General features: G+C 48.5%; 3 protein-coding genes across 8 annotated transcripts; 2 read left to right on the top strand and 1 right to left on the bottom strand.

Annotated features, from left to right (window-relative positions):
- Window positions 1–920: 920 nt before the first annotated feature.
- Window positions 921–6598, top strand: TTC24 (tetratricopeptide repeat domain 24; the record flags this gene model as incomplete). The annotated part of the gene is made up of 10 exons (XM_080647816.1): window positions 921–1626; window positions 1809–2012; window positions 2725–2853; window positions 3021–3133; window positions 3478–3576; window positions 5024–5118; window positions 5280–5367; window positions 5989–6064; window positions 6404–6416; window positions 6517–6598. 10 exons carry the CDS (start codon window positions 921–923, stop codon window positions 6596–6598), a joined length of 1605 nt encoding a protein of 534 aa, XP_080503942.1.
- Window positions 6599–11178: 4580 nt separating this feature from the next.
- On the top strand, window positions 11179–22311 carry NAXE (NAD(P)HX epimerase). 4 transcript variants are annotated; one of them, XM_080649009.1, is made up of 6 exons: window positions 11179–11413; window positions 11524–11632; window positions 11753–11863; window positions 11940–12053; window positions 13000–13194; window positions 21997–22311. In XM_080649009.1, exons 1-6 carry the CDS (start codon window positions 11232–11234, stop codon window positions 22192–22194), a joined length of 909 nt encoding a protein of 302 aa, XP_080505135.1. In that variant the 5' UTR covers window positions 11179–11231; the 3' UTR covers window positions 22195–22311. The 4 variants fall into 4 exon arrangements, with proteins under 4 accessions (XP_080505135.1, XP_080505136.1, XP_080505137.1 ...); XM_080649010.1 differs by lacking the exon at window positions 21997–22311 and adding an exon at window positions 13488–13748 and having other exon boundaries at window positions 13000–13147; XM_080649011.1 differs by lacking the exon at window positions 21997–22311 and adding an exon at window positions 13488–13748.
- Window positions 14117–22725, bottom strand: GPATCH4 (G-patch domain containing 4). 3 transcript variants are annotated; one of them, XM_080649007.1, is made up of 9 exons: window positions 22634–22710; window positions 21485–21614; window positions 18406–18545; window positions 17888–17961; window positions 17698–17790; window positions 17510–17596; window positions 15943–16034; window positions 15639–15689; window positions 14117–15406 (listed from the first exon to the last, which is right to left on the bottom strand). In XM_080649007.1, exons 3-9 carry the CDS (start codon window positions 18482–18484, stop codon window positions 14578–14580), a joined length of 1305 nt encoding a protein of 434 aa, XP_080505133.1. In that variant the 5' UTR covers window positions 18485–18545; window positions 21485–21614; window positions 22634–22710; the 3' UTR covers window positions 14117–14577. The 3 variants fall into 3 exon arrangements, with proteins under 3 accessions (XP_080505133.1, XP_080505134.1, XP_080505132.1); XM_080649008.1 differs by having other exon boundaries at window positions 21466–21614; window positions 22634–22707; XM_080649006.1 differs by lacking the exon at window positions 21485–21614 and having other exon boundaries at window positions 22634–22725.
- Window positions 22726–25691: the final 2966 nt, after the last annotated feature.

The following is a 25691-nucleotide window of genomic DNA, read 5'->3' as shown; positions in this document are numbered from 1 at the left end:
CCATTCATCTCCATAACCTTTTTATTTCATGTGATAAATATTTACTGAGGAGCTACTATGTGCCAGGCCCTTCAAGTTGCTCCAAATCTAATAAGAGAGATAGACAAGAAAGTTAACAACTCTAACCCCGTGTGATAAATGCCACCAAAGACATGAGGTGCTATGGGAGTGTAGAAGGACCCAGTTGGTGGAGGGAAGGGGACTTTCTGAAGGAAGCTATTACTTGAACTGAGTCTGGAAGGAGGACTAAGAATTTGTCAGGACATTAGAGAGAATTGATATCGTGCCCATGGGAGAGATGAAACAAAGTGAGATGGCAGAGAGAAATTCTTAAAACTCTGAGGTTCTCAGAGGGAAGGTAGGGGAGGGTGGGGGTAAAGGGGAGAGATCAACCAAAGGACTTGTATGCAAGCATATAAGCCTAACCAATGGACACAGACAACGGGAGGGGGTGAGGGCATGAGTGGGGGGGTTGGAGGGGTAATGGGACACATATGTAATACCTTAATCAATAAAGAAATTTAAAAAAAATAAAAATAAAACTCTGAGGTTCACACCAGGGCAGGGGTAGAGCTGAATTGCCCTGGAGCAGTGATTTTGAACCGGTGTGCTGTGTCACACTGGTGTGCCACAATAATTTTTAGAACACTGATCTCTTTTCCCTTAGATTGTCAAATACAAAGTGACAGCAGCCAATTCAACAATAGCCATGCAGTGTGAATGAATCAAAATTAAATTTATTTTTTGTCCGATTGACAAAAATACATTTTTTTGGTGTGCTGCAGAATCTTAGTGATTACATGTTTAGTTTACATGTGCCATGAAATGAAAAAGGTTGAAAATCGCTGCCCTGGAGGGATCCCGCTTTGGAGGCAGCGAAGGGTGACATACTGGACCCTGTGCTTTCCATTGTCAGGACTATGTCTTCCCCGAACCCTGAGGATATCCCACAAGAGCCTGAGACTGAGCCCCCCAGCTCCAAGGAGAAAAAGAAGAAAAGAAAGTGTCAACAGCATGAGGCCAGCATCCAAGTCCTCACCAGGGCTGGCCACAGGGCCCTACTGGCTCGCCAGAACCATGAGGCCTTGACCAGCTTCCAGAGGGCCTTCCTCCTGGCCTCCAAGGCCTCCCGAGAAAGGGACACTCCTGTTCTCCGGGCCTGTGCCTTCAACCTGGGGGCTGCCTACGTGGAGACTGGGGACCCAGCCAGAGGCCTTGAGCTGCTCCTAAGAGCCCAACCTGAAGAGAAGGCACAGGGCAGGTGTCATGGTGACCAGTGTTTCAATGTGGCTTTAGCCTACCAAGCCCTGGGCAACCTGCCTCAAGCTTTGGCCTGGTACCACAGGGCCCTGGGCCACTACCAGCCACTAGGGGACCAGGGGCAAGCCCAGGCAAAAATGGGAGCCTGCTACCAGGCTCTGGGACAGCCTGAGCTAGCAGCCCAATGCTTGCAGGAAGCAAGCCAGGCCTATGCCCAAGCAGGGCAGCCCTGGGCTGCAGCCCTGGCTTTGGGGGCTGCGGCGGGGTGTATGCTGAAGAGTGGGCAGCACGGCGTGGGTGAAGTGGTGCAGGTGCTGGAGGAGAGCTGGAGGCTTGCGGAGATGAGTACTGAGCGGCGACTGCTTGGTGAGGCCTTTGGTCAGAGAAGTGTGGGATCGGAGCTGGTGACACTCTGAGAGGTGGGGTGGAAGCAGGGGCATTTCTGTGGGCTGGGGAAGGGGATGGTGGGACGCTTTGAGAGTGGGACAGGGGCTACATCAGTATAGCCATCTGACCTGGCTACCAGTGACCCTGGCCTTGCCTTCTAGGGCAGCTCTATAATGACCTAGGCCTGGGCTACTCCCAGCTCCAGCTGTTCCCACTAGCAGTAGAGGCCTTCCTGCAGGCCTTGCCCTTGTGCCGGGGGCCAGGAGAGGAGGCCACGGTGCTGAGAAACCTTGGGATGGCCCACAATGCCCTTGGCAACTATCAGGAAGCCCGTGAGTTTCACCAGAAAGCTGCTGACCTGCATGGTGAGTACCAGGGGCTGAGGAATGGGATTGAGACTAAGGGACGAAGGGGGTTCCAGCAGGGGCCCAAAGGCTGAAGAGTGAATGGACCTTTAGGACTAGTGATGGGGTCAGGAAGCCCAGAAGCAGGGGGCTGGAGATGCCGGATAGGACAGAGGGTTGTGGGCCCAAAGGCTGAGGCCTAGGAAAGGGAAGGCAGCAATGGACAGAAGAAAGAGCTATTGCCAAAACCGGTTTGGCTCAGTGGATAGAGCGTCGGCCTGCGGACTGAAGGGTCCCGGGTTCGATTCCGGTCAAGGGCATGTACCGTGGTTGCGGGCACATCCCCAGTAAGAGGTGTGCAGGAGGCAGCTGATCGATGTTTCTCTCTCATCGATGTTTCTAACTATCTATCCCTCTCCCTTCCTCTCTGTAAAAAAATCAATAAAATATATATAAAAAAAAAAAGAAGAAAGAGCTATTAATACCTGCCTTGCCTGCCTCACAAGATCATTGTGTGGCTCAGGGTACCCAGGGAGAGGCATTCAGGCCAAAACTCGGGACTGAGGAGCAGCTGAATATGGGTACTGAAAGTCTGGGCCTTGAGGTACATCTGAAGGTGTGTTGGGGCTGAGCACTGGCATTCCTGCAAACCCTGTTCTGGTTGTTGGGGGGTGGGGTCCTGATACCCCAGCGGCCAAGATCCCTCTTAGAATTGGGGGGGCTCTGTCATCAGGTTCTGTGGGGCAGCGGTGGGAGCAAGGCCGGAGCTTTGGCAGCCTGGCATTCGCACTGAGCCAGCTGGGGGACCACAAGGCCGCCAGAGACAACTACCTACATGCCCTGCAGGCTGCCCAGGATACTGGTGAGGGTGAAGGGGTTCGTGGGTGGCTTGGGGGTGGTGGAGCAAAGGCTGGGAGTCCTTTGGGCTGGTGGGGAGGCAGATCGGGAGTTGTGGGTGGGCAGTGCCTCTGGAGGGGAGGGTTGGGAAGGTAGCAGCCATGAAAGGACCTCTCGGACTCTCTTCCCCAGGGGACGTGAAGGGGCAGTGGCAGGCCTGCGAGGGTCTGGGGGCTGCTGCAGCCAGACTGGGGCAGCATGACCAGGCCGTGAAGTACTATAAGGAAGCGCTGGCCCAGTGCCAGGTGAGACCTCCCATCCCAGAATCTCACTCTCCCTGTTAGCCCTCCAGGAAGCCTTCTCCGGCTAACAGGCCTGCCTCATGTCTTGTCTTCTCTGCATCATTCATTCACTCATCAAACATGCACTGGGCACATGTGTGCTAAGTCCTGGGACACTCCTGTGAGAAAGAATTTGTCTCTGTCCACAGTTCTGGGCAGGACCCTGGCAAAGGCATGGGGATGGGGCAAACGAGAAGGAAGACAAAACCCCCTTCCTTTCTCCCTTTGATGTTTCTTTCTTCCCCAATTCCCAGAGAACCACAAAGCCCAGGCCCTCCCCATCACTCCATTATCCTCCCTCTCCCCAGAAGGAGCCAGATTCGGTGCGAGAACGGCTGGTGGCCAAGCTGGCGGATGCCATGAGGACCCACTTGGCTCAGGGTGGGCTGGACCCAACTCACTCCCCGGTGAGATGACACCTGAGACAAGGATCTGGGGGTGGGGAGAGGTTACCTGGAGAAGGAAGAGGTAAGGTAAGCAGAGCTGATGTCCTCAGGGATGCTGCGCCTGACTGCTCTTCTGTGTTCGTGTGCCCCTGGGCCAGCATAAGGTACATGTATCACTTTCCCGAGGCCGCCTGGGGGTGGGAGGTGGGCAGGGGATTGTGGCATGGGTCCAACACTAGGGCTGTGCCAGGGCCTTAGCTGAGTGGTAACTAGCTCAGTGCAGTTAGGGAGGGACCCTGAGCCACACCAAGGAGGAGGTGGTGTCTTAAGTTTTCGGCTGCAGTTCTCAAAAGGGCCACAGGATGGGGATAGTGCTCCAAGGAAGGCCCTCTCTCCGGTAGCTGGTTCTCTGGGGCATTTCTCCTGGATCTCCACCATCCTCCTCTGGCTCTCCACCGCTCAGCCTCTTCAACTGCCTGCTCCCTCACTCTCAGAGATACCCTCAGGAAACCTCCCATCCCAGGAATTGAAATTATACTTTAGTATTTATTATATTTATTTAATAGGTTTTATGTCTTCTCTCTTTTTCTTTTTTCTTTTGTTAATCCTCACCCAAGGATAGTTTTTCCATTGATTTTTAGAGAGCAGAAGAGAGGGAGGGGGGAGGGAGAGAGAGAAAGAGAAAGATCAATATGAGAGAGACACATTAATTGGTTGCCTCCCACCACACCCCGACTGACCAGGCGGAGATTGAACCTGCAACCCAGGCACGTGCCTTGACCAGAACTCGAACCCGCAACCCTTCGTTACGTGGGCCGATGCTCCAACCACTGAGCACAACGACAGGGCGTGTCTTCTCTTATATTAAAGACCAGGACAGCCTATTTACAATTTGCAAGCAAAACTGAATGAGCCTGCCCAGCCGGAGCGGCTCCGTTGCTCGAGCACCGTCCTGTGCACCGAAAGGTTGCCAGTTCCATTTCTGGTCGGGGCACATACCTGGGTTGTGGGCTGGGGTCCAGAAGGCAATCAATTATTGTGTCTCACATGGATGTTTCTCTCTCTTCCTCTCTTCTTCTCTCTAAGCCTGTCCTCGGGTGAGGAATAAACACGAATTAAATCAGCCTGGTACAGAAAGAGGACTGAATTGGGAGTCAGAGGACCTAGGGTTCCATCCAAAGTTGGCCACCAATTTTCTGTGACCTCGCTTTTGGAGGTCTCAAGCAGGATGGGGCCACATCTGATAGTCCATGAGCCTGAGTTCTAACATGATAGTTCCTAGTGGTGAGTCCAGCCAGAAGAAAAGGCCTCACCCTGAAATCGAGGTCTCAGACCTGTGGCACAGCCCAGTTTGCTCTGGCACTTCGCTGTCCCTCTGGGGCCATCTATCGGGAGGGAACATGCACTCATGTGCACATCCACAGCCATTTTTCTGCAATGGATTCCCTTTACTCCCCTTCGTGCCCAGATCTCAGCTCCAGGGAAGCCTCAGCTTCCAGGTGGGGCCTGCCCAGCAGGGACTCCAGCCAGACTGGGAAGAAGCCCAGCAGAAGCAAAGCACAGGTGAGTGGGGTGGGCCAGAGCTTCTGGGGTGGATGTGGCTTCTGGAGGGTATTGGGAGGTGTTGCAGCAGTGCTGTGGGGATTGGGGGGGCCTCATAGATACCCCAGGGAGGAGGGCACCTGATTGAGTGCCCCTCGGCCCCCTGTTACCTGACCCTATAGACCTTTGGGTGGGTGGAAAGACAAAGAGTTGGAGGAGGGCCACGAGGAGAAGGAGGAAGAAGGCTTCGTGAAAGTTCCCTGTGACTGGGTTGGCTGTGCAGGGACTGGCGTGGGAGTAGGTGTACGCTGTCCTGGCTGAAGGGGAGCACTCTCCACACTCCCTTCTTTCCTCTTACTGCCTCTCTTCCCCACCCCAGGCCTAACACCCAAAACCAGCCCCACCCCCATTTTTGCTCCTCTCTCAAGACCCTGGCCCATTTTCCGGAGCTCTTTCTGGATCACCTCTTCCTCCTGGCTTCCACAGCTTTCCTAACTTCTAGATCTGCATCGTAGAGCGCCAGGGTTTGTTGGAAGCCTACTAGGTGCCAGGTACCTGGTGCTGTTCTTACCCTACCTTGCTGTTTACTGGTCTGTTCCTTCAAAGGCTTCCAAATCTGGCAGCAGAGTTCCTTGCTATTTGCTGACTTGAATTCACTGACATCTTTTCAGTGTATTTCCTTGCAGGCACTGCAAGTCATTCCCATGTCTATCCACTAGACGGCCCAGGCTCGTCAATCTTACCTGCCCCAGGTGTCCTTGGTGTACCTAGAGTGACCAACACATTCCCTCACACCTCCCTCCTTGTTCTCCCAAAGCATTCTCTTTTCCACCAGGATGGTTCTTGGTTCAGAGAGGCCTAAAATGAACGTGCCTGTCCCTCTCCATCCAGGTCCTGGACCTAGGGCCCATCTCCCATTTGGAGACCAACCCCCGACCCCCTCAGGATGGAGTGCTCTGGCATCCTGGTACCCAGTGGCCCCCAAGCCAATGAGTGGGTCCCTGGGGGAGGGAAGGAGACCTGGAGAATGGATAAAGGGAGTAGGAGAGGATGTGACTTTGGACAATTTTAATGGAACATTATTGCTGTTAAAATTGGGGGAAGATATGGACTGGTGCTTGGGAATATATAGTGCTCTGAGCCTCTCTGTCTTTGCTCTTTAGTAATCTGAATGACCTTTACCCAGCTCAGGAGGCCTGGCATGTCCCCTGCCTCCTGCACGGCCTGACTGTAGACCTCAGAGAAAGGAAGAGTCCCGCTGAATGTGGGGATATGCAGCTTACATCTCCTCCCTGCTGCCCTGCAGCCCACCGGCAGAGGTAAGGGCTAGAGAGGGCAACAGAAGCTAGAGTCAGAGCAGGCTGCCTCTGCTCTTTCCATAGCCACTCCCACTGGCAAGCTCTGCCCTGTCTCCTTCAGGTCATTCAAACAGCCCAGGGAAACCTCCAGCAGGGACCCACCAAGGAGACCCACCACATCTGGCTTCTGCATGATCATGTGACCCCACCCTACTGGCCTCAGCGGTACCTTCCCAACATACACACTTGAGGGGTTTCTGGGACCAAGACTCTTCCCAGTTGTTCAGTGCTGTATAGACATGGATTACAACACAGACAGCAAGTGGGCTCCTGAGCAGGCTGGACAAGGGCTTTGCAGTCTCAGCACTGAGGCTGCCCATTCCTTGCTGGGAGTTTTGGACTCAACAGGCAAAAGTGAAAAGGGAAATGGAGTGTTCTTTCTGGATCCAAACCTCTTGATCACTTAGGCCCTTTCCAGTTCTAAAAACTATAACTTCTGACCAAGAGGCTTTGAAGTCAATGACTCTCCAGACCTCCATTTTCTCATATGGGAAGTGGGGTTATAATACTACTAGAGGCCTGGTGCACGAATTTGTGCACCAGTGGGGTCCCTTGGCCTGGCCTGCAGGATCAGGCTGAAACCGGCTCTCCAACATCCCTCAAGGGGTCCCAGATTGCGAGAGGGTACAGGCCAGGCTGAGGGACGCCCTGCCCACCCCCCGCCCCGTGAATGATTGGGACTGGGGAGGGACCACCAGAACACTCCAGGGCGTGTCTGGCCCGTCTTGCTAAGACCCGATCAGCCGGACCCCAGCAGCAAGCTAACCTACCGGTCAGAGCGTCTTTCCCCCTGGTGGTCAGAGCACGTCATAGCGACTGGTCGACTAGTTGACTGCCCCCTGGTGGTCAGTGCATGTCATAGCAAGCAGTTGGCGGCCTTAGCATTCATTAGCATATTACACTTTGATTGGTTGAACGGATGACCGGATGACCGGACACTTAGCATATTAGGCTTTTATTATATAGGATAGAAGGTACAGCTTAACCAACCAATGCATTCCACTTCCTCCATGAAACATAGCAGAGGCTGGATGCAGGCCCCTGAGGCCTATAGCCTGTGGGACAACTGCTGCCAGTAGCCACAACAATGATATTAAATATGGGTTTTTAATCACTTAGCACATGCCACACATTGTTCTAAGTGGTTCACAACTATTTTCTCCTTTAATCACAGCAGGCGAATCCCCTTTCACAGTGAGGAATAGAGAGCAAAAAAATCTTAAGTTGTTTGTATTCCCAGGTCATGCTAGTAAGTGGAGAAGCCGTGATTCTAACCTAGGTAGTGAGTCCCTTCTTCTGTAATGCTGGGCAGTTCCACTCCCCCAGTAAAGCCATTGTTTACTTGACAAAAAATGTATTTATGCTGGTTGTATGTGTTATTGTAATTTAATTAAATATTATATAAATTGCTGAGCCAAGAGTGTGACTAGAAATCAAATCTGCATCCTTTCAGTGCATGGGACAACGGGCTAGATGTAAAGTAGGGGACGTGCAGGAGACAACTAATGATGTTTCTCAGAGATGTTTCACTATCCCTCTCCCTTACTCTCTCTCTCTCTCTAAATCAATAAAAACGTATTTAAAAAAAAATAAAAAATTATTTGTAGAGGACCTACTACCAGTATGTGCTAGGCACAGAAGTAGGTGCTGGGGACACATCTGTTAACCTTCCTTATGTAAACGGAGTATATTCTTTTGTCTTGATTAGAATGCAGTCTCACCAATTATATAACAAAAGCCAACATAACAGTGCCTTGATCCAGAGAGAACTCTATTCCTGTCTCATATCAGTGGCCCAGGGCTAATATAGTGCTCTGTGAAGCTTTACATAGATTTACTCTTCCATCCTCAACCTGGGATTTACATCTCATGGTCTAAAGATTGCTCCAGCTCCAGTATAACACCTTCCTTCTAGCCAGAAAGTGGAAGAAAACATTTTTTTTAAGTTTATGACTTACCAATTACATATATCATTTCTGTTCAAATCTCATTGGTTGGAGTTTAGTCACACGTGTATGGTTAGCTGCTGCAAGGAAGACTGGAAAATGCAGTGTTAGATGGGCATCCATGTGGCCAGAGAGATTTCAGGGATTCCGTTATCAAAGGAAAAAGAACGGATTTTGAGGGATAAGTAGCAGTGTCTGCCACCCAGGAGTATTGCCAATTCAGTATTAACCACCACTGGCTCTACCATTTAATAGCTGTATTATCTTAGAAGAATTACTTGACTTCTCTCTGCCATTCAATTTCCTTATCTATAACATGAGGAGAAAAATATAGCATAGGATTGACAGGATCAAATTAGATAATCTATGTAAAGCATCTGGCACTCAGTAGGTGGTCAATCCATGGGTCCTTTCTAAATTGACTTTGAAGGTATTTCCCAAAGAAAACTCCAAAAGTGAGGAACAGCCCTGACTGGTTTGGCTCAGTGGATAGAGCGTTGGCCTGCAGACTGAAAGGTCCCAGGTTCGATTCCGGTCAAGGGCATGTACCTTGGCTGCGGGTACATCCCCAGTAGGGGGTGTGCAGGAGGCAGCTGACCCATGTTTCTCTCTCATCGATGTTTCTATCTCTATCCCTCTCCCTTCCTCTCTGTAAAAAACTCAATAAAATATATTTTTTAAAAAATGACAACAACCAATACAACAATAGCTATCCAATGTGAATGAATCAAAATTACACCTATTTATTTGGTCAGAGCGGCAAAAAAAAAAAAAAAAAAAAAAAAAAAGTGAGGAACAGCAACCAAGTGGACTAGGTCTTGGACCCTGCCTTCCTGGGGTCAGCTGTCATTTAGTTGTTCGGTAAATTCTGTGTGTGTGTGTGTGTGTGTGTGTGTGTGTGTGTGTGTGTGTGATGGGATGCTTTGTGTCATTATTTTATAGTTACATCTCATCAAAATGAAATCAGCAGTGACAAGACTTTAATTATATACATATGCATTTGGGAGTCAGTTCAGTATAGAATGGTGCTTAATACTGCAGACTCTAGGTCAAGCTGCTTGAATCCTAGCTCCACTGACAGCTATCACTGTACTATTGGGCATATCATTCAACATCTTGGAGTCTCAGTTTTCTCTTCTGTAAAATGGGAATAATAACAGGGTTGTTGTGAAGATGAAATAAGATGATTCATGTTATCATTTGGCACATATACTAGTAAGTATTCAAAATGTTATCTATGTCAAAGAAAAATGCTTCACATCGTGTTTTAGGAATGATTTTTCAGAATCACCAAGTTAATTTCTCAAACAGGCATGAAAGTAAAGCTATTTGTATACTGGTAAAGTTACAAAGTTAATGAGGTCTTGGGCAAGATTATCCAATTGTAATGTACACTGTAAACCCAATTTCCAACCATAAACACAGTTTAACAAAAAGTTTTCCACCACAATCAGTCTGGTAAATTCAATTTCCCACCACAAACATGTAAAAACAAGCATAGCTGGAGACCAAGGGTACATCCCATACGAGATGATAAACAGCCTAAGTAAAAAGGAGATTATCAGAAGAGAAGTTAAAAGGTGGAGGGGTCCTTGCTATTCACAATGAACTAGTCAGGAGGCATTTCATAATACAGAAAAGAATAAATCTAGCTTAAAAATGACCTTCATTCCACCTGAGTAATTATCTTAGTGCCTTAATGGTAACTTGTTATTCCACAAATTTCTCCCTTAACCATGCAAGGGTGTGTTTACATTCTTTTTTTTTTTTTTTAAATATATTTTATTGATTTTTTTACAGAGAGGAAGGGAGAGGGATAGAGAATTAGAAACACCGATGAGAGAGAAACATCGATCAGCTGCCTCCTGCACACTCCGTACTGTGGATGTGCCCTCAACCAAGGTACATGCCCTAGACCGGAATCGAACCCGGGTCCCTGGAGTCCGCAGGCCAATGCTGTATCCACTGAGCCAAACCGGTTAGGGCTGTGTTTACATTCTTAAAAGTTCTTGGGTAAGAGATTTAGTTTTCCTCTCCAGGTTTTTCTTGAAATATTATCGTGACCTGGAGAACATGGTTTCAGCATTTTTGACAATGGCATACTCATCCTACTTTCTATTACTATTATTATTATTATTTTTTAAATATATTTTATTGATATTTTACAGAGAGGAAGGAAGAGGGATAGAGAGTCAGAAACATCGATGAGAGAGAAACATCGATCAGTTGCCTCCTGCACACCTCCTACTGGGGATGTGCCCGCAACCAAGGTACATGCCCTTGACCGGAATCGAACCTGGGACCTTTTAGTCCACAGGCTGACGCTCTATCCACTGAGCCAAACCGGTTTCGGCTCTATTACTATTATTTTGATAAAGAGGTAAGTATTCTGTATGATTAGGAAATACATTGTACTATCCTGGTAAACAGAGTTAGGGGGAGCTAATGTGAGGAGAGGGCCCTAAGTTATATAAAACGCTTAGTAGCAGCGTACATAAGAACACTAGCTTAATTTATTGAGTCCTAAGTACCCGCTCCAGTTGACGCTTTGCATGCATTACCACCCTATGAAATGTATGTACCTTATTCCATTTTATAGACAGGAAACTGAAACTTCGAGAGTCCAAATTCACTCAGTTAGTTAGTAGTAGGGCAGGAACCCGGGCTCACTGCTACGCTAAACTTGAAGAATTGGGCGCGCAGCAAAGCGAGCGGGAGCCTTAAGGCGCTTCCGGCGAGCGGTCCCGCCCAGGCCGCTCGGGGGGCGGGACATAGCGCTGCGCATGCGCCAGGGCGGCGGGCAGGGCCGAGGGCGCGCCCCGCGAGCTGGATGTCCCGGCTGTGGTCTCTGTTCGGGTTTGGGCTGCTGGTGGCGGGATCGCGCCTGCCGCGCGTCAGATCCCAGGCCAACGCCTGTCGTGTGGGACCCCCCTGGTGGGGGCCGCAGCGACTGAGCTCGGGTGGCCGCGGGGACCCAGAGGTCATGGCGAGCGCGCTGGTGAAGTACTTGAGGTAGGCGGGGCTCCGGCCGGGCGCGCGGGCGGAGGGCTCTCCCTACTGTGCGGGACTTGGGACGCTGTGCCGCCGGCGAGACCGAGCCCTTGAGCAGAGGGTTTGCTCAGCCAGGAGGAGGCTCAGGCCGTGGACGAGGAGCTATTTAAGGAGTACCAGTTCAGCGTGGACCAACTCATGGAGCTGGCTGGGCTGAGCTGTGCTACAGCCATTGCCAAGGTCAGTGGTGCAACTCTTCACCAGGCCCCCTGGCCTGAACCCAATGGAGTGGGACAGTTGGGGCAAGCTTGGGCTGTTTGGCGCAAACCTACTCTGATTCCCCTCTGGTTCTGCCTTCAGGCATATCCCCCCACGTCAATGTCCAGGAGCCCCCCTACTGTCCTGGTCATCTGTGGCCCCGGGAATAACGGAGGAGATGGCCTGGTCTGTGCTCGACACCTCAAACTCTTTGTGAGTATGTGAAGGGCTGTGGGGAGACTGTAAGGTTTCTAGGATCTGAACATGAATTACTCCTTTCCTTTCCTAGGGCTACCAGCCAACCATCTATTACCCCAAAAGACCTAACAAGCCACTCTTCACTGCCCTGGTGACCCAGTGTCAGAAAATGGACATCCCTTTCCTTGGTGAAATGCCCCCAGAGGTAGGTGGCTCCAGTTCAGTGCTCTCCTCCATAATAACCATTGTATTCTGCTCTTCCCTCAGGTTTCTAGGCTGAGCTCATCTGCTTATCTTCTTCTAGAGTCTAGACGTTGAATTCTTGGAGGGTAGGAATAGTGCCTGGCACAGAAGGGGCCTAAAGTATGCTATTTGAATAGAAGCAGTTAAGAGCCTTCTCCTCCTCCATAAGGTGTGCTCTATGAGTTCCCATCACTACTTCTAAAGCTTCCTTTCCCCTTGCCCTGGCCGGTGTGGCTCAGTTGTTTGAGCTCTTTCCCTTGCACCAAAGACACTGGGTTCCTGGTCAGGGCACATGCCTGCATTGCTGCCTTGATCCCCAGTAAGGGTTATGCAGAAGGCAGCCGATTGATGTTTCTCTCTCCCTCACGCTATCTCTAAAATCAATAAAAACATATTTTAAAAAGAAATAAAGCTTCCTTTCCCCTCCACCTCCCCTGGTCACTCCTTTCACTCTGTAATCATTCCTCTTCCCCTAGGAGGCAGTCAACACATTATCTTAGGAGCCAAAGTCAATGCCTAAAACCCTTTCTGCAGATGCATGGATTTAGAGGGTGGGAAACTTGAGAGCTTGATGGGCTTTTAAAAATTTTAACACATTTTATGGATGAAAGTCGTTTGTCCAAAGTCACAGACCAGATCATGGCAAAGCCGAGACCAGAACCTGGCGCTCCTGACTCCCAGTCTCAGGCCCTCCGATACTGTAGCCTCCCTAATGGCAGGCAGGCAGAACTTGGTGTCTGGACTCAACTTGACCTGAATCAGGGACCGACTTAACTCTGTCTCAGAATATCATGTGAATGAGACAAAATTGTCTTTGTGCCTCTGTGGGTACAGAGGACAGCTCTCTCCTATTAACTCTTTGTAAGCTGCTGGCTCTGACATCCTTTACTTTTCTTGCTCCACCACAGCCCAAGCTGATCGATGAGCTATATGAGCTGGTGGTGGATGCCATCTTTGGCTTCAGCTTCAAGGGAGATGTTCGGGAGCCATTCCGCAGCATCCTGAGTGTCCTGAGTGGACTCACTGTGCCCATTGCCAGCATCGACATTCCCTCAGGTGCTGGGTTCAAGGAGGTTGGGATTGGGGCCCTGCCCGGTTTTGAGGTAGGTACCTAGGAATCCTGATTCTTGACCCAAGGCTTAGACCAAGTCTAAAATGAGTCTAGAGGTGCAGAACACAGCTAGGAGCAGAGTTCAGGAGTAACCTTTGCCTGTTGGCTCCAAGAGACCAAAGCCTAGGGATACATGGAGCTCCAAGGATGCCAATTCCTCAGGTGAGGATGCAGTCCTAAATGGGGCTCCCCATTTCTTTAGGACTAGGGTAGAGCGAGGTTTGGAAGAGGACTAGACAGACATCTGGCCTCTTCTGCTCTTCCTGAATACAACCCTCTTTTCAGGATGGGATGTGGAGAAGGGAAACCGTGGAGGGATCCAGCCAGACTTGCTCATCTCCCTGACTGCACCTAAAAAGTCTGCCACCCACTTTACTGGTCGCTACCACTACCTGGGGGGTCGTTTCGTACCACCTGCTCTGGAAAAGAAGTACCAGCTGAATCTGCCACTGTACCCTGACACTGAGTGTGTATACCGTCTGCAGTGAGGGAAGGTAGACGTGTGTTCTTCCCAATAAAGACTTAGTGCCTCTCTCTCTCCCAGAACGGTGGAAACCTGAAAGCTCTTCTGACAGTAAAGGTTAATGGGTGGCCGGCAACACTGGAGATATGGTGTCCCTTTGGGGAAGAACAAGAAGTTACTGTGGCATTTGGGGGCACTAAATACTGACTTTCAGATGCTGAAAAAGTCTCCCAAGTGAGGTGTGCTCGTTCTTTATAAACACATAATCCTTACCCATTAGGGACACAGACAGGACACTGGATGAGGTTCTCTAAGCTTTCCCCTCCCGTTCAACAATGTAGCAAGACCCCAGGAGGTTAACAGAAGGAATTTCTTCAAAGGTGCCAAGGAAACTTAATTTGTATTTAGGACCTTCCCAGGCTGGGAATGGAGATGCCAGTCAGGACTGATAGATAGGCTAGGAGCCCAAGCTGATGTTTATTGACTCATTTGGCATAGTGTTAGAAACCAGCTCACAGAACGAGATTTGTGTTTTCCTTAGCTTCACAATATTTAAGAATCAGGACATATCACATAAGTCAACCCTTTTAGTTTCTTTTAGCAAGGATGCCCCTTCCGAGGGCACCGGCATTCCTGTTCCCACAGCCCCCAGCACTCCTGTCCCTTGGCTGCCTGGCTCCAATGGGCATCCGAGTTCATGATCTCTGGGTGAGGAGCTGCAAAGGGGAAGAAGCCCATTTCCTCAACTAAGGCAGGTGCTACTGCTCTCCTCGCAGCATGCTGGTATCCAGAGCTGGTTCCGCCTCGGGAAGGACTCCTCACTGGGAGAGTGCAGGAGACCCGCATCAACTCAGCTCTCTGAGGCCTCAGCAACTGAAAAGAAACTGATCGAGGACCACCCTCACCTGACCTTCAGTCTCTCTTCTTCAGTTTCTTCTTTTTTGCTCTCTGGTCAGTGCTGACTGTGGCTCTTTCCTCTTCTGCTTGCTGCTGCCTCCTCTTCTTACCTCTGCTGCTTGAGCCAGGGTGTGCTCTGCTCTCTGCTTCCCTAGTCCTGCCATCCTCATGTCCATCGCTTATGTCCAAGACACCCTCCTCCTGATGCCGCTGTCTTTTCTTGCTTCTGCTTTTCTTACCACTGCACTCTCTGCTTTCTGCTTCCCTGGTCCCACCATCTACAACAGCTTCCTCAACTTCTTTATCCTCTACGTTCAAGTCTTCCTCCTCCTCGCACTGCTGCCTCTTGCTTCTGCTACGTGAGTCAGTGTGTGCTCGGCTCTCTACCTTCCCTGTTCTGATGCCACCTACACCCTCCTTACCTCCTCCTTTACCTAAGACCCCCCGCTTCTCCTCTTCATGGTGCTGCCTCTTCTTTTTCTTCCTTTTCCTGGGGGACGGATCAGTTTGTTCTCTGCTCTTTAGTTCCCCAAGCCCTCTTGTTTCTGTGACCTCTTCCTCCTCTACAGGTGTCCCCTCTTTCTTATCTTGAAGTTGTCTTTTCTTCTTGCTTTTCCTGATGCTCTGGTCAGTATATTCTGGATACTCCTTGTCTGCATTCCTTTCAGTTGCTATAGTCTCTTCTTCCTCTTTCTGCTTCTTTTTCTTTTTTTTGAGGGGATTGCTCTCAGTCTGCAGTTGAGGGATCCCAGGGTCCTGGCCTTTGAGCTGAGCCAGGAAGGCCTGCTCCTGGGCCTCCAAACGAGCAAGCTTAGCCTTCATTGTAATTCCATGACGAGCAGCCCTGAAATAGGGCCAAAGTCAGAGGGTGGGTATCAGGAAAAAGCCTAATTCTTGAGACTGTAGGGGAAACTGGGAGGGGAGGAACTATCTTAAAAGCAGCTTCAGATATGGGCAGATAGTATGCATCACTTTCCTGGGGTGAAAAAGAGTCAAGAAGTGGTATAGGCCATCCTCAGGGTGGGCTTGTGATAGGGAGAAAAGGGAGACCCAGGAGCTAACAAGCAACGACTTACTTGTGTGCTGTTCGACCCTCACAGGCTTGGAGCAGCATCTCATCAGTCAGACTGGTGGAGGGTTGGGGTGGGGGAGATCAGAAATTACAGATCTGGTGGGAAAGCTTGACCTCTCCTCCCCTCTAAAACATTCCTTCTACACTGTTCAGGACCTGGCACTTTTCTAGGTGCAGGAGATACAAAGATTAGTACAACACAGTTCACCCCGAAGAAGCCCCAGTCAAGCATTATTAGACCTGGTCCTTCCTCTTGAGATGTGCAGCATCTCCTCCCACTTGCCCCCAGCGCTAAAATGAAGTCTCACATTTTTGGAGGCTGGGGCTCCTGGTTGTCGTCATCACTGCAGCTTTCCAAGTCCTTGTCTGGCTTCTCCCCATCTGAAGTCAGTGTGGCAGTCTAGGAGGAATCATGAGGTGGACAAGGCCCACAACACACCACTGCTATCCCTTTCCTCCTGGAAGCCTCCCCAGGAACTCACACCGGAGGCACAAATTTGCCAGCTCCCAATATTGCTCCTTGCAGACCCACAGAGAGGTGCACCGAATTGCATACTTCAGCGTGGGCAGGAGAAGGGCTGTGGGAGGTGGGGGGAGAGCAGCCCTGGCCTCCATGACTAGTGGGCACAAGAAGGGAGAAAGGGCCATCAGGGCTTCACAGTGGGACAAGTGCCCCCGGGTGGTCATCCCATACGTAGTCCAAGTATCTTGACAATAAAGATGGCACCTTTCCCCCATCCCCAACACCTATGCACAGTACTTTATTTGACCAGATTGAGAACCTACTATGGGCCAAGGGTTGAGGATACAGAGTGGAATAAGAATGAGATGGTGGGTCCAGCCCAGATGGAATCTACATGGTAGGGGGGAGGGAGTATGGCAGAACATTAACAATTATGATGAGAGTTTGTGCTGGAAGAGGGGTACCCACTCAGATTTCAGGGTTTAGGAAACAGTTTCTAGAAGTGGCTGAGCTCTGGAAGACAAAAAAAATCAGGTAAAGGAGAAAAGGGAGTAGAATATCCCAGGCAGAAGGAATAGCATGTGCAAAAACTTAAAAATAATTACTCCATCTGGCTGAAGTATAAAGATCCTGAGATAAGTGGCAAGAGACAGAGCTAGAGAAGGTGACAGGGACAAGGCCACATGAGCCAGTCTGATAATCTGATCTGTGTCATCGTAAATCAAAGAAGTATCAATGACACAATGAAATTTTTGTTTTAGAACACTGGATGCTGTGTGGAGGGTGAACTGATTGGAGTGGGGAGTTAGATTAAAGGTGATGAGTCTGGTTTATAAGGCTGTAAAAGAAATTAGGAGATGATGATGGTCTTGGATAGAAGATGGCCACAGAGATGAAGAGAAATGGGAAAGATTTGCTAGATACCATGTAGAGACCTTGGCACATAATAGGTGACCATTAAATATTAGCTCCCTTCTATTGATAGGCTTAGTAGGTGGGAGTCTGAAGACCTGGGTTCCAGTCCTATCTGCCATTACTAGCCAACTGTGGGCTCTTCAGCAAGCCCCTCTTGCCCCACCTTGGGCCACATGTGCAAAATAAGAATGGACCAGATAATCTCTCAGGTCTCTGATTTCCAAGTCCTTTGAATTGGACATCCCCTCCCTGCCCCACTCTGGCAGCTCCTGACTATGCCCTACCACCCACCCCGTTGCTGCGCGCATTCCCCCCAACCCCCGCCCAATTCTTGCCTAGGGTCTGGACAGTCTAATTACTAGGAAGCAACAGCAAGGTTGGTCACAGGACCCACTCTTAGGACAATCCTGAGAATATGTAGGGCATACAAGGCAACTGTCCAGGCCCCAAGGAAGGAAAAGAAAAGAATGAACCCTCTCACCCCCAGCCTCTAATACCTTCACAAACTTTTGATACAGCATGTTGGGCTTGGGATGATTATGACGGGTGGTCTCCTTAGAAAGGCGCCTTATCTGTACTCCATCCTGTGGGGAAGTTTCAGTGAGTGGGTGACATACCCCTGCTCCCTCACCTCCACATGTCCCAGGCCCTCATGTTTCCCATGCCCACCTATTCGAGTTCATACCTGCTTAGTTTCCACTACCAAGTTGGCTGCCGTTTTGTTGAAGAGCTCATTCCACCAGTGGTTTGTGAATTCCTTGGCAGGGTCATGTCCCACCTGCCAGAGGAAGAAGTATGAACTCTGAACCTGCCTCCCTGTCCTAAGGGTTCCCCCTCTCCCCCATCCACACCTCCCTCAGCCTGCCCAGTCTTACCCCATGAGTGTCCTGCTTTAGCGTCACCCTGAGGGCCTGGGTAATGCCATTCTCCTTCCGGCCCAGGCCTTTGCCTGCAGAAGACAGTGAGTGACTTAGCTTATTCTGCCTGCCCCATGCTCTCACAAGGCACCCCAACACATGCCACTGGTAGCATTGGGCAAACTCTATCCCTCTCGGAAGCCCTCCGAGTTCCATTCTTTCTGACACCTCTCCACGCAGTCCCCGCCGTTATCTGAGCCCGAGCTTTTCCTTTATAATTCTTTCAGGACAGATGTCGTGTTTCTTCCCCTCTGCCCCAGTCCTCCCAACCACTTCTTAATACCCACTGTCAAATTGCTTCCTCTTCTCCCCTTTTTTGGAAAAGTCAGAAATTTTCTTCTGCAAATTTCCCTTTAAGCTAGTTTTCCTTCTCCAATTGAGTGGACTGCATGGAGTTAATCCAGGATGTTGTCTCTCCCTTGGGCAGAGGGTAGGCAGGGAATTGGGGTCATGTGGAAGGTACCCATGGGGATCACCTGGAGTCCATCCATGCTTTAGCAGCTGCTCCTCAGCAAACTTCATCCCATGACTCCTAACCTCCGGGGTGACCTTCATGTTGAGAAAAGAGTCACTGTCCTCAGGTCCTCACCAGAGAAGAAGAGGTCACTTATCATCCCTTTAAGAAGAAAGGAGAGAGCCATCCTACATCAAATCCATCCTGATTGCTCTTACGAGAATCCTTTCCTGAAACTGAGGCAGAGACAGAGGAAGGAGCCCTGTCTAACCACAGAGGTCAATGCCAACATGTCAAAAGTTAATAATAGCCCTAGCTGGTTTGGCTCAGTGGATAGAGCGTTGGCCTGCGGACTCAGGGGTCCCGGGTTCGATTCCGGTCAAGGGCATGTACCTTGGTTGCGGGCACATCCCCAGTAGGAGGTGTGCAGGAGGCAGCTGATCGATGTTTCTCTCTCATCGATGTTTCTAACTCTCTATCCCTCTCCCTTCCTCTCCGTAAAAAATCAATAAAATATATTTAAACAACAACAACAACAAAAGTTAATAATACCTACACTTAGGGAGAGCTCACCGCATGCCAAGCTGTGCTAAGGCCTTACATGAATCATGTCACTTAATCTTCCCATTCCAGAAAGATTTTCTGAACTTTACCTCCAGGAAAGTATGATTATCCCTATTTTAAAAATGAGAAAACTGAGGTCTAAAGAGTTTAGATGACTTGCTCAAGGTCACACAGCTAATGTGTGTAGAACTTAAACGCAGGCAGTCCCCACTCTGCCAGTACATGAAAACTTCTCCCATGGTTTATTACCAGGTAAGAACAAAGCAATGAGACGCTTGTTAACCTGAGTTATAACAGTACTTCATAGAGCCCATATCCTATACCTATGCCCTAGCATTTACACTGTCCTTTCCGTGTGGGCGCTAAACACCTCTTCCCCACTGCCACTGTCTTTCCGTCTTGTCCAAGCACCCCTCTTGAAATTGTCCAGCTCAGGAAGGACACTCTTACTGAGCGCTTAATGCACAACTGGTGGATTACCCATATTCTAGTTTCATTTAGTCCTGACAGTCCTGTTAGGTATTATCATTACTTTACAAATGAGGAAAATAAAACCTGTGTTTCTTGCCTGGGATTACACAGCTAGTAAGAGATGGAGCTGGATATGAGCGTAGGTTGCCCGACTCTAAAGTGACCCTCTTTCTATCACATCTCCATTATTAAATATAACGTTCTTTTCTAAAAATTGTTGTTATTGCCCTAGCCAGTTTGGCTCAGTGGATAGAGCATCGGCCTGTGGACTGAAGGATCCCAAGTTCTATTCTGGTCAAGGCTTGATTACTCGCCCTGACTGGGTGCATGTAGGAGGCAACCAGTTGATGTGTCTCTCTCACACTGATGTTTCTCTCTCTCTCTCTGTCTCTCCTCCTCCCTTCCACTCGCTCTAAAAATCAATGGGAAAATATCCTCAAGTGAGGATTAACAAAAAAAAAATAATTAAAAAAGTGATTCCTTAAAAAATGTTTTTATTGATTTTAGAGAAAGGGAGAGAGAGAGGGAAAAACATTGATGTGAGAGAGAAACATTGATCAGCCACCTCCTGCACACACCCTGACCAGGATTGAGCCCGCAACCTCGTATGTGCCCTGACCTGGAATTGAACCAGTGACTTTTCAGTGTACCAGATGATGCTCAACCAACTGAGCCAGACCAGCCAGGGCCTAATCACATTTTTTTTTTTAATTATTTTATTGACTATTTTTACAGAGAGGAACGGGGAGGGACAGAGAGTCAGAAACATCGATCAGCTGCCTCCTGCACACCACCCCCACAACCAAGGTACATGCCCTTGACCGGAATCGAACCTGGGACCCTTCAGTCTGCAGGCCGACGCTCTATCCACTGAGCCAAACCGATCAGGGCCCTAATCGCATTTTTATAGTCATTCCACTGTTCTTCTTTTTGGACCCCAAAATGGCTTTATTGAACTGATATACCAAATTTGCCTCTGGAATGGTTAAGGTGGCTTACTATAAAAGGCATTCAAAACTAAGACTACTATTGCTGACTTGATTCACTAAAGTTAACTTATACAGATCGTTTATTACAAGCACTGCAGACTATTTTTAAAGCTGATCATTGGCATTACTGGAGTAATCCTGTAGCCTCCCAAAGTGACAGTTCTGAAGGTAAAACTTTCATGTGAGTTTAGGAAGATCTAGTAAGTATGCTTTAAAAAAAATCAGATACATCATTTTTTCAAATATGTATTTTTTTATCGATTTCATCGAGGAAGGGAGAGGGAGAGAGAGATAGAAACATCAATGATGAGCCCTAACCGGTTTGGCTCAGTGGATAGAGCGTCGGCCTGCAGACTGAAAGGTCCCAGGTTCGATTCCGGTCAAGGGCATGTACCTTGGTTGCGGGCACATCCCCAGTAGGGGGTGTGCAGGAGGCAGCTGGTCGATGTTTCTCTCTCATCGATGTTTCTAACTCTCTATCCTTCTCCCTTCCTCTCTGTAAAAAAATCAATAAAATATATTAAAAAAAAAAAAAAAAAAAAGAAACATCAATGATGAGAATCGTTGACTGGCTGCTTTGGCACACCCTGAACTGGGAATTAAGCCTGCAACCCAGGCATGCACCCTGAACGGGAATCGAACCATGACCTCCTGGTCCATAGGTCGATGCTCAACCACTGAGCAACACCAGCCAGGCTGAGATACATCATTAAGTCACCCCTCCTAAACGTTATATGTTAGGCTTAAGAATGATGACAAGCCCAGCCACTGTGGCTCGGTTGGTTGAGTGTCGTCCCATGAACCAAAAAGTCACCGGTTCAATTCCGGGTCAGGGCATATGCCCAGGATTGTGGGCTCGATCCCCAGTAGAGGGCATGCAGGACACAGCCAATTGATGTTTCTATCTCCCCCCCCCCCCCCCGCTCCCTTCTCTCTCTAAAATAAATAAAAATACAAAAAACAAAAAAAGAATGATGACCAGTCTGGTTAGGTTTGAAAATAGCAAATTCAGAATGACTCACATTTCTGTTCACATTTCTACTGTGAAGAACGATTACCTGTAAACCTAGCAGATACCTTGACAGTCCCGACAGAAAAGCACTGCGTGAAAGCCCTAGCCAGTTTGGCTCAGTGGATAGAGTGTCCGCCTGCAGATTGAAGGGTCTCAGGTTCGATTCCAGTTTGGCTCAGTGGATAGAGTGTCCGCCTGCAGATTGAAGGGCCTCAGGTTCGATTCCGGTCACGGCACATGCCGGGGTTGCAGGCTCAATCCCCAGTAGGGGGCTTGTAGGAGGCAGCCAATTAATGATTCTCTCCCTCCCTGAAATCAATAAAAATATATTTAAAAAAAGAAAAACATTGAGTGAAGAAATGGCCCTATCATGCTTCTTGATATTGTTAAAGTAAAATTCAAACACTTAAGTCTTTAAAGCCACCTCAAAACTCTTCTTCTCAGAAGGTATCTATGACCTATTAGCTCCCAAATTTCAGTAATAATATAATAATACTTATGCATTTACTCGATGACAGCCTGTTGCTAATTGCTTAACACCGATTATCTCATTTAATTCTCCCAACAATCCTTTTAGGACATGGTATTACTGGAATCCGCAAACGAAGAAATAGCACTGCGAAGTTTAATTACTTGCCCACATCAAATAACTGGCATGTACTGGGTCCAGGATCTCAGTTATTCCAGAACCAGCGCTAATGACCACATTCCTGAGTCTCTTACAGATCTTTGTGCTTTCTGCAGCATTACCACAGCCTGTCCCTTGTCGCGGTAATTCGAAACAATACGCCCTGGAATCAGAGACGGGCTTTATTCCCCAACCTCGGTGCACTTCGTGCAGCGCCAGGAACTGAGAATGCGTTCAGTCATTTGTTGAACTGAATGGCATAGGTGGGAATTGCTGTGGACTTACAATGGACACCTGTGGACAAAAGCAACTAGGTCTCAGGCTGTGCGCCGCCGTCTTTGGGAAGGCTGCGAGCACACTTTCAGGAATTGTCTCCTCTCCAGTCAACCCGATTTTCTGGAAAAGTGGTCCTGGGCCTCTCTTTTTACAGCGGATCTGAAGAGCCGGCTACCTTTTCCCCAGGCCTCCTTCCTTTAAGATCTACATTCCAGCCCCCTCCGCCTCCGCCGCAGTTTTATCTGGATAACACTACTCTCTTGAGCCCGGGCTCCAACTGGCACCACTCAGGAGACAGTAGCCCCCTTACCGTCACTGCGGGGTCCTCCCGGCGGAAACATGTGCCAGATCTGCCTTGTGAGCCGCCACCTTCCCGGAAGTGTCGTTTTGGTCCTTCTAGGCTGTCGAAACCATAGAGACGAATGCGGGAACCAAAATCCCGGTCCTCCCAGGAGAAACTGTCTGGGGGTGGGCCCATTTGCTGGTGTGGTTGCTATAGAAACTCGGCCCCAGAGCGTGCCCATTTCCGGAGGTTGGGGCGGCGGGGGCGGGGGTTCCACTCACTCCCCACCTGCAGTGCCTGAGCAACCAAGGCACTTATGTCCTAAGATTCCGAAAACAGCGTCGGGTTCAACGCTGAGCCAGCTCCAGGCACAAATGTGAGGAAGGAAAACGCTAGGGGAAAGCATCGAGAGTGCCCTAGAGATTGGTGGAGGCCGAGGAGGTAGCACCTTTGGGGTGAATTTTGCGGGCACAGTTATTGATAAAAGCCTAGAGATTAGAGGTTTCAGCAGGTCCATCAAACATTTTTGACTCACACCTGTGTGCCAGGACCTGTCCTTTTGGTACTGGTGATAAAATGTGCGTCAGACACGAGCCCTGACTTCAGGAGTACCTATTCAGGGAAAGTTGGGATCCTGAGTGGGACTGGAGGAGACTAGGGGTGGCTCATGGAGAGAGATGTAGGATCCCGGAATGCAAGCCAGGCTGAGGGGTTTGGAACGGCCTAAGGCAGAAAAGGGAAAGAAGATAATGCAAAGAAATCAGCATCCCTATCTCCCCAAACTGTTCCTAGGCTTCACCGAGCCACCCAGGAACTAAAACCTGAAAAAAGTATCCATCATTTGCCTCCCTATGTCAGTATTTATGGTAAATTAACGCCTTCTAGGAACTTCAAAAAGGAAAACTGCCATTTCATAGTAAAGCTTTGTCATGATTGCTCAATGTGTCATACTCCCTTATGTCCATAAATAATCGTCCATCGAATTAATTTTAGTTTGAAAATATGCCACATAGTGCCCTGGTCGGTGGTTCAGTGGTTAGAGCGCCTGAGTGGTAACGCAGTCTTCTTACGCCATCTGGTGTGCGTCTCAGGTATAGCATTTTATTTATTTAAAATACATTTTTATTGATTTCCGAGAGGAAGTGAGAGGGATAGAAACATCAACGATAAGAGAGAACCATCGATCGGCTGCCTACTGCACACTGCACACTGGGGATTGAGCCTGCAACCCAGGCACGTCCCCTGGACTGGAATCAAACCTGGGACCTTTCAGTTTGCAGACTGACACTCTATCCACTGAGCCAAACCAGCTAGGGCGGGAATTTTTATTTTTAAAAATGATTTTATGTGGAGAGATGAACCGGGGAATTTTTTTTTTATAGTTTAATGTATTTTAATAGCAAATTTACAGGAACAGCACAGAAGACAGACAACATTAAAAACATGTACTTGTGCCCTGACCGGTTTGGCTCAGTGGATAGAGCGTCGGCCTGCGGACTGAAAGGTCCCAGGTTCGATTCCGGTCAAGGGCATGTACCTTGGTTGCGGGCACATCCCCGGTGGGGGGTGTGCAGGAGGCAGCTGATCGATGTTTCTCTCTCATCGATGTTTCTAACTCTCTATCCCTCTCCCTTCCTCTCTGTAAAAAATCAATAAAATATATTTAAAAAAAAAAAACAAAAAACAAAAAACAAAAAACAAAAAACATGTACTTGTGCCAAAACCGGTTTGGCTCAGTGGATAGAGTGTCGGCCTGCGGACTGAAAGGTCCCAGGTTCGATTCCGGTCAAGGGCATGTAACTTGGTTGCGGGCACATCCCCAGTAGGAGGTGTGCAGGAGGCAGCTGATTGATGTTTCTCTCTCATTGATGTTTCTGACTATCTATCCCTCTTCCTTCCTCTCTGTAAAAAAATCAATAAAATATATTTAAAAAAAAACATGTACCCAAATCAATTATATAGAAAAGATTCCTTTATTAACTCTTGGTCGAGAATATGTTTGTATATTTTCAGAAAACAACTCCAAGACCATGTGGATTCCAGCAACAGAGAGGAATTGACAGGTCTGCTCCAACCATGAAGACAAGAGGAGAAACAGTCCAGAGATGGGAGACGCTGACGACGCCTTGCCACGCTAGCAGTCAGAAGCTGTGCGACACAGCACTTGCCTAGGACCAAACCAGAGAGGGTTGGACCTGCATTGCCACCATGTGCCCACCATCCAGATATCATTGCTGACATGTACACATAAGGAACTGTTTGACATTGAAACGGGGAATCAGAACTGTTGGACATTGAAACTGGGACTCAAACATTTTTTGTTATTATATGTCTATTTCTAGTCTGCAGAGGCAAGATTTTTTAAAGGAAAGAAAACGGGGAAAAATAGATACAGAAGCAAAGAAGCATTGAACAGACTGTCAAACTACAGTGGGAAGGCAGAGGAGGTTTTGGTGGGGAGTGGGGCTGTAAGGGATCAACCGAAGGACTTGTCGGCATGCATATGAGCATAACCAATGGATAAAAGACACTGGGGGGGTGGGGCAGGTAAAGGCATGTACTGTGGGGAAGGGGAGGGTGGGAGGAGGTCAATGGGGGAAAAAAAGAGACATATGTACTACTATTTCTAATACTTCAAACAATTTAAAAAAAATGTAAAAAAAAAAAAACATGTACTTGCATGTAGGACAACTAAGTTAGAAAAGTATAGTGAATGGATGGAATCTACAGTATGATAAAAATGCTACAAACACCATTTAGTTGCCATCAATAAGAAATTTACTTGTTTTAAAAAAATCCAAATGCTGGCATTGTCCAGAAAAATTTAACAGGTTTATTTATATTGTTATAAAGTTGAACTGCTGAAACTTGTTCACTGAAACATCTGACTTGCATTAATGCTTTATGTCGCTGCATTTATATTAAAAAAATTCACACACAAATGAAAATGGAAAAACTGCCAATACCTGATTTCTGTCCCCTATTTTCAACTTGCAATCATATACTTAGGTACCTTTTTGACCGCATGGGAAAAAAACCTAACGTTCAGAACTACCAATAACAGGAAGAAGATAAATTTTTTAAA

The sequence above is a fragment of the Plecotus auritus genome (genome assembly GCF_963455305.1).
Source record: "Plecotus auritus genome assembly, chromosome: 12".
Lineage (NCBI taxonomy): Eukaryota > Metazoa > Chordata > Mammalia > Chiroptera > Vespertilionidae > Plecotus > Plecotus auritus.
The sequence above is the reverse complement of the archived record's forward strand: the minus strand, read 5'-3'. Positions and strand labels throughout refer to the sequence as shown.